Source organism: Oryzias melastigma, linkage group LG17 (assembly GCF_002922805.2).
Source record: "Oryzias melastigma strain HK-1 linkage group LG17, ASM292280v2, whole genome shotgun sequence".
Lineage (NCBI taxonomy): Eukaryota > Metazoa > Chordata > Actinopteri > Beloniformes > Adrianichthyidae > Oryzias > Oryzias melastigma.
This window is the reverse complement of record NC_050528.1, coordinates 27,301,408-27,312,999: the sequence shown is the minus strand read 5'-3', so window position 1 is coordinate 27,312,999 and position 11,592 is coordinate 27,301,408. Positions and strand designations below refer to the sequence as shown.

The 11,592-nt window shown below is 41.9% G+C and overlaps 2 protein-coding genes across 3 annotated transcripts in view; one reads left to right on the top strand and one right to left on the bottom strand.

Moving 5' to 3' along the window:
* LOC112138330 overlaps positions 1-1,214 on the bottom strand; it is a 7,778-nt gene extending 6,564 nt beyond the window's left edge. The window contains exon 1 of the mRNA XM_036216273.1: positions 1,193-1,214. Within this exon, the coding sequence (XP_036072166.1) occupies positions 1,193-1,214 (22 nt within the window). The remainder of the gene's footprint in view (positions 1-1,192) is intronic.
* A 4,449-nt stretch (positions 1,215-5,663) lies between these two features.
* On the top strand, positions 5,664-8,884 carry LOC118599885. 2 transcript variants are annotated; one of them, XM_036216168.1, is made up of 4 exons: positions 5,664-6,195; positions 7,697-7,816; positions 7,884-8,122; positions 8,269-8,884. In XM_036216168.1, the coding sequence occupies exons 1-4, from the start codon at positions 6,030-6,032 to the stop codon at positions 8,875-8,877; spliced, it is 1,134 nt and encodes a 377-aa protein (XP_036072061.1). In that variant the 5' UTR covers positions 5,664-6,029; the 3' UTR covers positions 8,878-8,884. The 2 variants fall into 2 exon arrangements, with proteins under 2 accessions (XP_036072061.1, XP_036072062.1); XM_036216169.1 differs by having other exon boundaries at positions 6,193-6,318.
* Positions 8,885-11,592: the final 2,708 nt, after the last annotated feature.

The window sequence follows — 11,592 nt, the reverse complement described above, 5'->3', positions numbered from 1 at the left end:
AAAAAACTGTGAGCAGAAGTTTACTTTTAATACGGTTCAGCTAGATCTCCCCTGATAAGCTGCTGCAACATTCAGCTGTAGATATATCTTTACATAAAGTGTGAAGGGCAAATATAGTTGATATAAAACTACTTGAAAACTTGAAACCAATTTAGTTAACAGCATCATAATTTGGTTGTTTGGTTGTTTCTCTTGGCTTAATCGAACCAGCATGTATTGGAGCAGTTTGCAGCCGAGTGTGAAGCGGCTGGGATGAGGGTCAGCATCACTAAATCTGAGGTCATGGTTCCCGACCAGAGAAAGGTAGTTTGCCCTCTCTGGGTGGGTGGAGTGCACCTGCCTCAGGTGGAGGAGTTTAAATATCTTTATCAACCGGAGTTTGAGATCAACAGGCGGATTGGAGCTGCATCTGTCGTTATGCATTAGCTGCACTGGTCCATTTTGCTGAAAAGAGAGCTGAGCTAGAACGCAAAACTCTCAATCTACAGGGTCGGTTTTCATTCCACTACTCACCTATGGTTATGAGCTCTGGGTTATAGCCGAAATAACAAGATCCTGACTATAAGTGGCTGAAATTAGTTTTCTCTGGAGGGTGGCTGGGCACTCCCTTAGAGATATGGTGAGAAGTTCGGTCACCTGGAGAGAGCTCACTGGAATTAAAAGCTTGGTTAAAAAGATACGTTTTTGAAAGTGACTAAAGCTCACTGACAGATCTGTTTGACCTCACAGAAAGGGGGAGCACATTCCAGAGTTTGGGACCAGCAAATTAGAAGTCTCCGTTTCCCCTGGTCACAAGCCAAGTCCTCGGAACCATTAAAAGCATTTAATCTTACATTTCCATCTAAACCCAGAGTTAAAAGCAGTTCCAGGATGTGTCCTTTCTTATGTGTTGTGCTGCTCAGCTCTTTTAACCTGCTGTAGTTAGCTGCAGGTTAAAAGACCTGATCAAGTCCAGAAGGTCTTTCCTTAGTGGCTTGTTTCCACAACACACATGAATATTAAAATCCCAACAATTAAAAATCAATCATACTTTAAAATGATCTCCAACAATAAGGTTGCAAAGTCCTAAGGAAAGTTCTTATTGAATTTACGAGTTCTACTGCCACTTTGAAAGACAAAGGGACAGTCCTGCCAGCACACCTCCCATCAGCTCCAGGTCCAGTCACCTCCATCAATACCCACCGTAACATACCCCCCACGACAACTCTTTCCATCCATGAGAGGGACGTCAACAAACTCTTCAAGAGACAAGAACCCCCGGAAAGCAGTCGGAACGCGTGCTGTCTCCCCATCTTCCTTGAGACACTGTGTTGATCAGCTGTCGGCAGTCTTCACAGACATTTTTAACACCTCACTGGAGACCTGTCATGTGCCAGCCAGCTTTAAGTCTTCAACCATCATCCCTGTCCCCAAGAAGCCAAGGACCTCAGGACTGAATGACTTCAGACCTGTCGCCCTGACCTCTGTGGTCATGAATACCTTTGAACGCCTCGTGCTCTCACACCTCAAACCATCACAGACTCTGTTCTGGATCCCCTGCAGTTCGCCTACAGAGCCAACAGGTCTGTAGACGACGCCGTCAATCTGGGCCTTCACTTCATCCTCCAGCATCTGGACTCGGCAGGAACCTACGCCAGGATCCCGTTTGTGGATTTCAGCTCTTCTTTCAATACCATCATCCCGTCTCTGCTTCAGGAGAAGCTTTCCCAGCTGAACTGTGACTCCACTATTGCCACTGTTGAGTCCTTTCGCTTCCTGGGAACTATCATCTCCCAAGACCTCAAGTGGAAGCTGAACATCAGCTCCCTCATCAGGAAAGCACAGCAGGGGATGTTCTTCCTGAGGCAGCAGCAGAAATTCAATCTGCCAAAGGCAATGATGGTGCACTTCTACACAGCCATCATTGAGTGCATCCTCACCGCCTCCATCACCAACTGGTATGCTGCTGCCAAAGACAGGGGCAGGCTGCAGCAGGTAATTCGGTCGGCAGAGAACGTGATTGGCTGTAATCTCTCATCTTTTCACGACCTTTACACCTCCAGGACCCTGAGGCCTCCAGGAAAAATTGTGGCTGACCCCTCCCACGCTGGACATGGACTCTTTGAGCCACTCCCCTCTGGCAGGAGGTTGCGGTCTATCACGACCAGAACCTCACGCCACAAGCACAGTTTTTTCCATCTGCTGTCAACCTTATCAATAAGTTCCGGAACCTCAGGACACTCCTCCCTACCCTGCTCTGACTCTCAGTCTATTATCACATTGACAGATCTACAACATGCGCCACATTAGCAACAGAAAACAGTTTTCACCAACACTTTTTCAGCATGTAGCTTTTTGCCATTTTGTTTTTTAATGTTGTGCTTTTTACTACAGTTACACATTGTGTATATATATATATATATATATATATATATATATATATATATATGCTGTAATATTTCATTTTCTTCTCTTACTTAATTGTGTTTTTATTTATTGATGTATGCACTATCATCACCAAGACAAATTCTTCACATGTGTAAAATCATACTTGGCAATAAAGCTGCTTCTGATTCTGAACTTGGGCGGCCTCTAGATCACCACACAAAGAACTGGGGACTCACATTTAATTTCCACGAGCTGAACCTCGAAGCCGGAGAAAGTGCCCGCTGGAAGCTGTCGACAGGAGAAGTATGATTGAAAGACCACAACAACACCTCCACCTCTACCTGCAGCTTGAGGAGAGTTAAGGAATCCACAGCCAGCTAGGAGAAGTTCAGAGAACAGCATGAAGTCCATCCTGAAGCCACGTCTCCATCAGGAACATGAAATCTGGCTCCCGGGAAGGGAAAAAGTCATTTAGGATAAACTTTTTCTTGCATGGGATCTGACATGGATGAGGGCTGATCTCACTAACACCTGACCCAACTAGGTCCAACTCAGTGGAAGGAGATTCCTGAGCTCCATGCTACATTTAGAGAACTGACACCAATGAAGAGAGAAGGCAGCTGCTCCAGGAAATACTGACAGGATCCAGTGCAAGGAAGCAGAATGGTTCTGTTCAGAAAATCTCCCAAGGGCCTTAGTCCTCAGCAGAACTCCACTCTACTTTCCCCGTCTCCTCTGACGCTTTTCCCGCTGACAGCCGGGCAGGATGTGACGCAGGTAAACAGGTATGCCAGAGAAGAGCAGTGGCGAATATGGAGCTTCACATTTAACAGTCTGTTTGAAAATAAAATTCTGGTAATGCTAAAATTGTAATAGAGCTTGGTGATCATAAACGAAGGGAGCAGATACAGGGTGTCAGCTGATAAAAACAGTAAAAAACAAACAATCAAAACTAGGAGCAGAGCTGACAGATGGCAGGCCGCACACGAGGGCGCCATCTTGGTCAGGTCAGTAGAGCTGTCTTCCAAAGTGATATGGTCATGTTGAAGGACAATATTTATGTACTGTTTAACAGCATGTTAATATGCCTTCAGTTATGAGAAATACATGAGTGTTGGAAATCCAACAGAACAGTCAGACAAGTCGAACTGTTTTCAACTCATTCACAAACAGTTGAAGCGCAGTATGTACGATTCCACCAGGCTCCTGACCACACTTCATTTAAACATATCACACACGGATGAATCTTGAAGAAATGAAGAGTCTAACCTCAGATTTGTGCATAAATGTGGTTTTGTGTGTGCGTAACAAGGGTTTTGAGTGTAATTTTTAAAGATTTGAGCATATAGTTATTTTCAAGTTGTTGTAATTTTAATTTGTGCATGTCTAAATGGTATTTTTTGGAAATTCATCATTTTTGTTCTTTTTGTTACAAATCAAGAATTACACATGCAGAAATCCAAAGTTACGCACAAATCAAGAATTACGGACGCACTATTCGGGGCTAAATGTGGTGTCTTGACAATTGTTGTGGGTCTGATAGGAAACGATTGGTGCTAAATAAAGAAAATCTGTGTATTTTGTGACTCTTCTGGAAAGTAGTGAATCACTCATGAAAAAATAGGATTTATATTTATATAAATTGTTGTGGTAATGAAAATCAACATCACTTAGATTAATTTATAATAACAAATTATTTTACTTAAAACTTTTTTTTCGGATTGATTATCATTTAGATTTTAAGGCCAATTAAGCATCAGTCAGACATTTGCAAAAGAGACTCTTAAATACAGAGATCACAAATCACCTGTGATTGTATGTTTTATTGTTGCCTTTGAAAGATAATTTTATTTCAATTTTATATATTTCTGTGGGACATCAAATCAACGCAGTGGCCATTTTTCGTCTGCATTTTGCTATGAACAGTTATATATTGTGAGCCAGTGTGTTGTTCATGGATGTGTATGAGTGTTGTATGTCATCTATCCTGTCCAAATTGCTTTGTTTTTTTTCATTCTTGTATGAATTTGATTATGCACTGAAGATGTTTCATCTATAGAGGGTTTATTCTCCCATTTTTGACTTAAATGGCTAAATGAATAAATAAATCTGTTTTCCCCTGATAGATATTAAAATTTTGTCAAATATATAATAGCACAGATGATACTGAGGGGTTGAGGCGTATAAAAATTCAACAAAACTTGAAGGACAACCGGACTTCCTGTTCTGGTCAGTCTTGCACATAGACTGTAAAAATAATGGACTGAGCGAGCAATGAGGTCCCCCGTTGGAAATGCATTACCTCCTCTCCTCGCGAAAGTAGGCCGCTGCTTTGTAAACAGCTTCTACTTTAATAACGGCTGCTCGAGAGAATCGTACAAGTCATTGTTCAAGTCTTTGAGGGAGAACCATTCCAACATTTGATTCTGTCAGCGGTCCTTTTGGATTTACTTACATTTATTCCTTTTTTGTCGAGATAAAAGGAACATTTGGGTGACGCCGCTGCAGAACGGCACGTGCCCCCCTCGCGTGAGCTGCAGCGTTACTTCACATGCGCTGCCCCGTTACAGTCTGATCAGATGCACGTGAGAAGCGCGTTCAGCAGTATTTAAAATAAATAACCATCCTAACAAGTGAACAGCTGGACCTTTTTTCTGTTTGAAAATACGACCAGACCCTTTCAAGTTTGTCTCGCGCTCCTCAGACGGCTGCGTCTAAATCAGGTGGAAGCTGGAAAAGTGAGGCGAAGATGAAACTTTGTTTGGTGATTTTATGCGCATATACGCAACTTATCATTTATAAGCTACAATCAAAACAGTGAAAAAAAAAGAAAAAACAATGTTAAACAAACAAAAAAGTCCAAAGCACATAACCTCAGAGTGAAATCTATTTCTACAGAGTAAATCTGCATCTAAAAATGTCGACAGCATGGGTCTCTTGTTGTTTTAAACTGCTGTATCGGTACATTCCATTGAGGAAAACAACAGTAGGACAATGATTGGTACATTGTTGAATTGTAAAGAAGGTGTTAAAAGGTCTTCACGGACCCATTGATGAAGTCTGCTCCCATTGGCTACCCGTCATCTGTCAATCAAACCCCCCCAGACGTTCAACGTCAGACCCACAAACGCTTATTGAGCCATCTGATTGGTCAATTTATAACTCTAATAACTTGTGATGATGGAAAAAAATCTTAAAAAAAAATAGGATTAGAAAAAAGAAGTTAATCAGAAAGCAGAAGAGGAAGAATGATTATTCTGATATATAAAATGACTGAGAAATAACTGTCTGTTTCTCAATGTAAGTCAATGGGACTTTGGCCTTTTTGCAACCCAGTGGTACTTCCTATATGGAACACGGAAGTAGGGGGGCTTGCTTTGTCCAGTTATTCTTATATACAGTCTATGGTCTCGCAGCAGCTCAGCGTCCGCCTCCATCTCAGGCGCCCTCTCCCTCCCTTTCCCCGCCCCCGCCTGCAGCAACGTGGTCTCGCCGACGATCCAGGCGAGGCGCAAGTTACCTCAAACACAAAGCCAAAGTTATACCGGAAGTTGTTTGTGTCAAGCGGAAATTAGCTTAGCTTAGTTTATTTTAGCATTTTTTATCCTGAAGACCGCTGTGCTGTGGATTATCCGCTTATTACAGGTGCAGCTGCAGCATCGATGTCTTCAATCCAGGCTCTGAGAGAGTTTATCAGCGAGCGACTAACTGCAGCTGCTGAAGAAATATTCAGACAGATTGAAAAAACCATCATCCAGTACGAGGACGAGAGGGACCCTCAGCGCAGACTGCTAGATAGCAGCTGGAAGAGAAGCACAAACACAGCAGGTATGGAGGCTGGATGAATGCTTGGACTCAGGGAATCAATGGAATCAAACCGTAGAGAGCTGCTCTTCATTTCGTCGATGTCTCTTCATTCTTTAAATGGGAAACGTCACGGAGATCCTTGTGGTAACAAAGATCGTTTATAACTAAGGATATTTACTATTTCCCGATGTTGTGTTTGTAGCGCGGTTAACTTAACCGCGCCATCAGCAGCGGCAGTTTTTTTCGGTAGAGTGAGACTCTAGTCTGTCATTTAAGTTAACTTTTTTTTAATTCATGTTTCCACCTGCAGATGATTACATTTAAAACACGAATTAATAGCTAAAATCAGGATTCCTCTAGTAATTTGAAAGCATTCCATTTTTAAAGTTGTTTTGTTTATATTTTAAAAATGCCAAAAAATATATATCATGTTCTTGATTTTTAAAGCAATAATCGTTTTAAGCATATGCAGCAGCAGCAGCGGCATTAATGATTTAATCTCAGGACTGCCTCTCCCCCATAGTACATTAGGCGCCTTTGAGATCACTCGGGCGAGTGCAGCCGCGTTGCTTGATCGCAGTGCATGTTGGGTAGTTTTCTTGGGTAAAATGTCGGGAGAAAGGGGCGGGTGCAAGGCGCCTACTCAGGCGAGTGCAGCGGGGATTGTGCCTGGCCCATATTCTTATATACAGTCTATGGCCTGGCCTGCCTGCAGTAACTACAGAAACTAAATGCATTGTGGGAAACGGTGTCCTGTTAGTGCAGTCACCGCCTGTGCTGATCTGGAACTTGTAAAAATAAATAAATAACAGTCAAACATGAATATTAGGAATCAACTTGTACTAAAAAAACATTTGAACTTCATAAATTACTTCATCTGATGGATCACCATTAAATGATATTTTAAAAAGATATTTCATTGTTGCATTTGATATACTGGCATTACTAAGATCTCTTTACCAACACTCAAAGTCCATTATAAACTGAGATTGATTTGTTTGTGTCAGTTCTCCATTAACTTAATAGTTTTTAATGTATTAGTTTTCAAAATATATGTCATTTTGTACATTTGCTGCAGGAAATAATTCAAAGCTAAATCAGTTCATCATAAGAAATTGACTATCAATTATTTGATCATGTTTTTTTTATCCAGCTGCCCTATAAAACCCCTTACACATGTGATATGTAAGTAGAGGAAAGATAAATAAAGACCATTTTAAATCAAGAGTACTTACTCAAGGTAGATATCATTTTCTATTTGGTAGATACAATGGGAAAAGTCATGATGCGTGTGACAAGGCAAACACCAGAAAAAATACATTCTGGTAAGGTGAATATTGTCCTTTACGTGTATTTATTTAAATACCTGAAAGATGGGATGGGTAAATACGGGTTTTATCAATCACAGATCACAACTTTGCCAAAGACCCAATGCAACAGATTAGAGTGTGCAGCCTTGAATTCATTGTTCCAACCAGAATTTCTCCATTGGAATCTTTTTTTGATATGTGCTTCTACTCAGGAAAACTGGAACCCGAGGATGAGGTTTGCATCAGCAGCCAGCTGCCCCAAATGACTGCCTACATCCAACCACCCAGCGTTAAACCTCCCGCCTCCCCAGTCCCATCTGAAAGTCACTCAGGTATGGAAATTTATTGGAAAATGCCAATATGTAATAATCATGTGTCTAACTACTATCACTTTTGCAGAATTTACACACAAAACAACACTATATCTTCTGGATCTTTGCCACACACACATTAATTTATATAACACAAACAAACATTTGTTTTACAAAAAATTGGAACAAAACTTCCACAAAAAAGGCTATCCATTCACACTTGACAAAATTAGAAAAAAAGTAGGTAATCTACTGACCACATATAAACGGAACAAGGCCCGCTTGACATCAACAGGGGACACAAAAATCTCATGGGAATACTATATGGTAAGTGTTGCATTTTCAATTATCACTAGACTACATCAGTGTTGTTGAATTCAAATTTTATTTCCATTTGACAGCTCTAAATCTAGGACAGTAAATGAAAAAGCAATAATGAAAATGGGCACTAATAACTTTACATTTTATTTCAGAAAATAGATAAAATATTTGGCGAGTTGGGAGTGGGAAGTGTTCAAGTGGGGACTGTTATATCCACTCCACTGATGGGGTGGATACAGCTAGCCCCCTCCACCACACTCCAGCTGGCCCAGCCAGAGCCCTCCATCACACCCAAGCTGGAGCCCTCCATCACACCCAAGCTGGAGCCCTCCATCACACCCAAGATGGAGCCCTCCACCTCACCCAAACTGGAGCCCTCCATCACACTTAAGCTGGAGCCTTCCACCTCACCCAAACTGGAGCCCTCCATCACACCTAAGCTGGAGCCCTCTACCTCACCCCAGCCGGGTCCCTCCACCGCACTCCTGCAGCACCCAGCACGTGCCGTGTGTTCCAAAAGAAAGAAGTCTGAAGACCTTGAAGAGACATACGAACGCCATGCTGAGCAGAGGACGGTGGCACGGAAAGCAACGGTGTACCCTGATTTGAAAAAACGTTGTTGGCTGCAGGAAAAAAGACAAGCGGCGTATCAGAGGAAAATGTTGACGTCAGTGTATGGAATCCTTAAACAATTGAAAACAATGTCAAATCAACAAGAAAAGATACTAGAGGAACTGAAAGAAGTTAATAAAAATAGATAAAACATAACGTGTCTTGTGTAGTTCATTTACTGGTACACCTGAACTCCTAGCTTTTGAGTGACCTTAAGCTTGACCTCCAACAAATTCCAGTGAATGTGTGCTGGTTGTTTCAAACCATCAACATTTACCACAACATGAATTAAAACACACAAACTTCAGCTGTTTCAGGAAAGGAAGAACTTGTGGAATTAACTGGATATGACACTAAGACTATTTCAGTGGTGTCAATTACTAAGCTAATCATTTTCATCCTGGGAGGTATTTGATAATTGCATCTATTGCTTTATTTCACACTAAGGAAATAATTAGTGATTGGCTGTTAACTTCTGGGGACCACTGGTGCTCTGAGATTTGCTGGTTTTGCCTGAGCTTTTCCACTCAGTTACCATGAGATGGTTCGTGGAGGCACAGCAGAGGTCTCGATCATAAAGACATAATACTGTAGCTTATTGTCATCAACTATACCTTCTCCTTTGAATTGCTAGATCTTGTAATGAAGCCGGGTCCTCAAAGTCAATTTCCTCCAGCAAGAGGAACACTGGGATTTCTGTCATTGTTGCTTTTCATTAAAAACTACAACCACACGACAACAGCCTCAACTTCCTGTTCTCGTTCAGTGTCACTGCAGCTCAGCATTTGCCTTCATCTCAGTCGCATGCAGCCGCCTGGTCTTGCCGACAATCCAGGCGAGGCGTCTGTAAACTCAAACAGGCCTGTTATTTCAGAGCTTCTCACAGCCTCATTCCCATTTAAAACATCAGATCCATCCTGGTTGAGTTCAGGTAAGAAATGAGTGGAATCTGTGATTCAGCAGAATGTTTTGTGAAGTCACAGAACTGTTCAGGTTGGAGCAAAAGCCAAAAGGTTTTAATTTTTTTTAGATTGCTCAAAGGGAGCAGTGAGTGATGGTCAAGTGAGCTCTTCTGACAGTGATCTGTGGGACATGCTGTTATGAGCATTAATGTGAAGCATGTCTGTAGAACATTATTAAAGCAGGGGAAGGCAGCTATTCTGAGCATCAGCATCTGGGATCTTTTAAGCACAAGTTATATCAATACTAATCTGACGGCAGAAATTAAAAATAAATGTAATTAAAAATAAATGTTCTAAATGGGCTGCACGGTGGCGCAGTGGTTAGCGCTCTTGCCTCACAGCGAGAAGGCCCCGGTTCGAATCCCGGCTGGGACCTTTCTGTGTGGAGTTTGCATGTTCTCCCCGTGCATGCGTGGGTTTTCACCGGGGACTCCGGCTTCCTCCCACCATCCAAAAACATGCTTCATAGGTTCATTGGTGACTCTAAATTGCCCCTAGGTGTGGATGTGTGTGTGATTGAGGCCCTGCGACAGACTGGCGACCTGTCCAGGGTGTACCCCGCCTTCGCCCTTCAGTAGCCGGGATAGGCTCCGGCACCCCCGCGACCCCAAAAGGGAAGAAGCGGTCAAGAAAATGGATGGATGGATGGATGTTCTAAATGTAGAATTTCGTGTGTGATTTCATATTGTGAATATTCGCAGACAATAAGTGGTTGGCAAATACTGAGACTAAAAAAATAATAATAATACTGATTAATCGTGATTAATTTTTTCCAGTTTGTGATTAATTAGTTAATTTCTTTTAATCGATTCCCGGCCCTAGTTTTAAGGTCTAGACACTGCGCAAAAACCCCCAGAATCCGGAGAGATTTTTCTTTGGATATCTTCAAACATAACCCATAGCTGGTGATATCCAAGGTGGATACACTCCGACCATGACAGTTCCTGAGTTCACGTCCTTGGCATATCCACTCCGGGTATGGGACACAATTATTCTGATAGAATCTGGAGTTGAGATTCACTCCGAATATGAGATGCGGCAAAATGTCAGATTCAGGCCATATCCCAACACTAAGGGTATCTAATGTCAGGATATCACCAGATTTCACTCAGGTCATCTTGATTTCTGAGGCCAATATACCCATCATATCTGATGTCAGGATATCACTAGATTTCACTCAAGTCATCTTGATTTCTGAGGCCAGGATACCCTTCATATCTGATGTCAGGATATCACCAGATTTCACTCAGGTCATCTTGATTTCTGAGGCCAGGGTACCTATCATATCTGATGTCAGGATATCACCAGATTTCACTCAGGTCATCTTGCTTTCTGAAGTCAGTATACTCATCATACCTGATGTCAGGATATTTCAAGGTTCCAGTTATCTCAAAAAGAATGCACAAAATAAAGGTGACAGAAAAGCAGCTTTCACTCAAATTATTTTATTAAAAGAAAAACACACAACACTGCATAAATATGCACACAACACAACACAAACATGCACCTATTTTTTTTTTAAGACTCCATGACCCACTCTTCTGCCAGATAGTTGGCAGAAGAGTTCACAGGTGGTGGGTTCCTTGCCGTAAAACCAGCTGATTGTCTTGTGTGAGTTGACCTTGGCTCTATACCCTTTTTTCTGTTTTCGTCCAACGCTTTTTGGCATTGTGCCATCAGTCTGGTTAGCCTTGTGGAGCGCCACTTTGGTGAGGAAAAATTAAATCCAGTTTTTTCCTCGTCACTTTCCTCATCACTCACAAAATTTGAGTTAGAGCCCTGAATGTACAACAGGTCCTCTTGGTTTAGAATCTTCTCTGCAATTTTCACCCGCTTTCTGAAGAGCTATGGACCAACAAGAAGAGACAATTATTTTCTTTTTATAATAAGAAAAAACAGCTT

Excerpts from the sequence above, each read along its gene's own strand:
- LOC118599885 (XM_036216168.1), top strand. The coding sequence starts at position 6,030 with ATGTCTTCAATCCAGGCTCTGAGAGAGTTTATCAGCGAGCGACTAACT. Across the intron at positions 6,196-7,696 it reads GAGAAGCACAAACACAGCAG|GAAAACTGGAACCCGAGGAT; the intron begins GTATGGAGGCTG and ends GCTTCTACTCAG. Across the intron at positions 7,817-7,883 it reads CCCATCTGAAAGTCACTCAG|AATTTACACACAAAACAACA; the intron begins GTATGGAAATTT and ends TCACTTTTGCAG.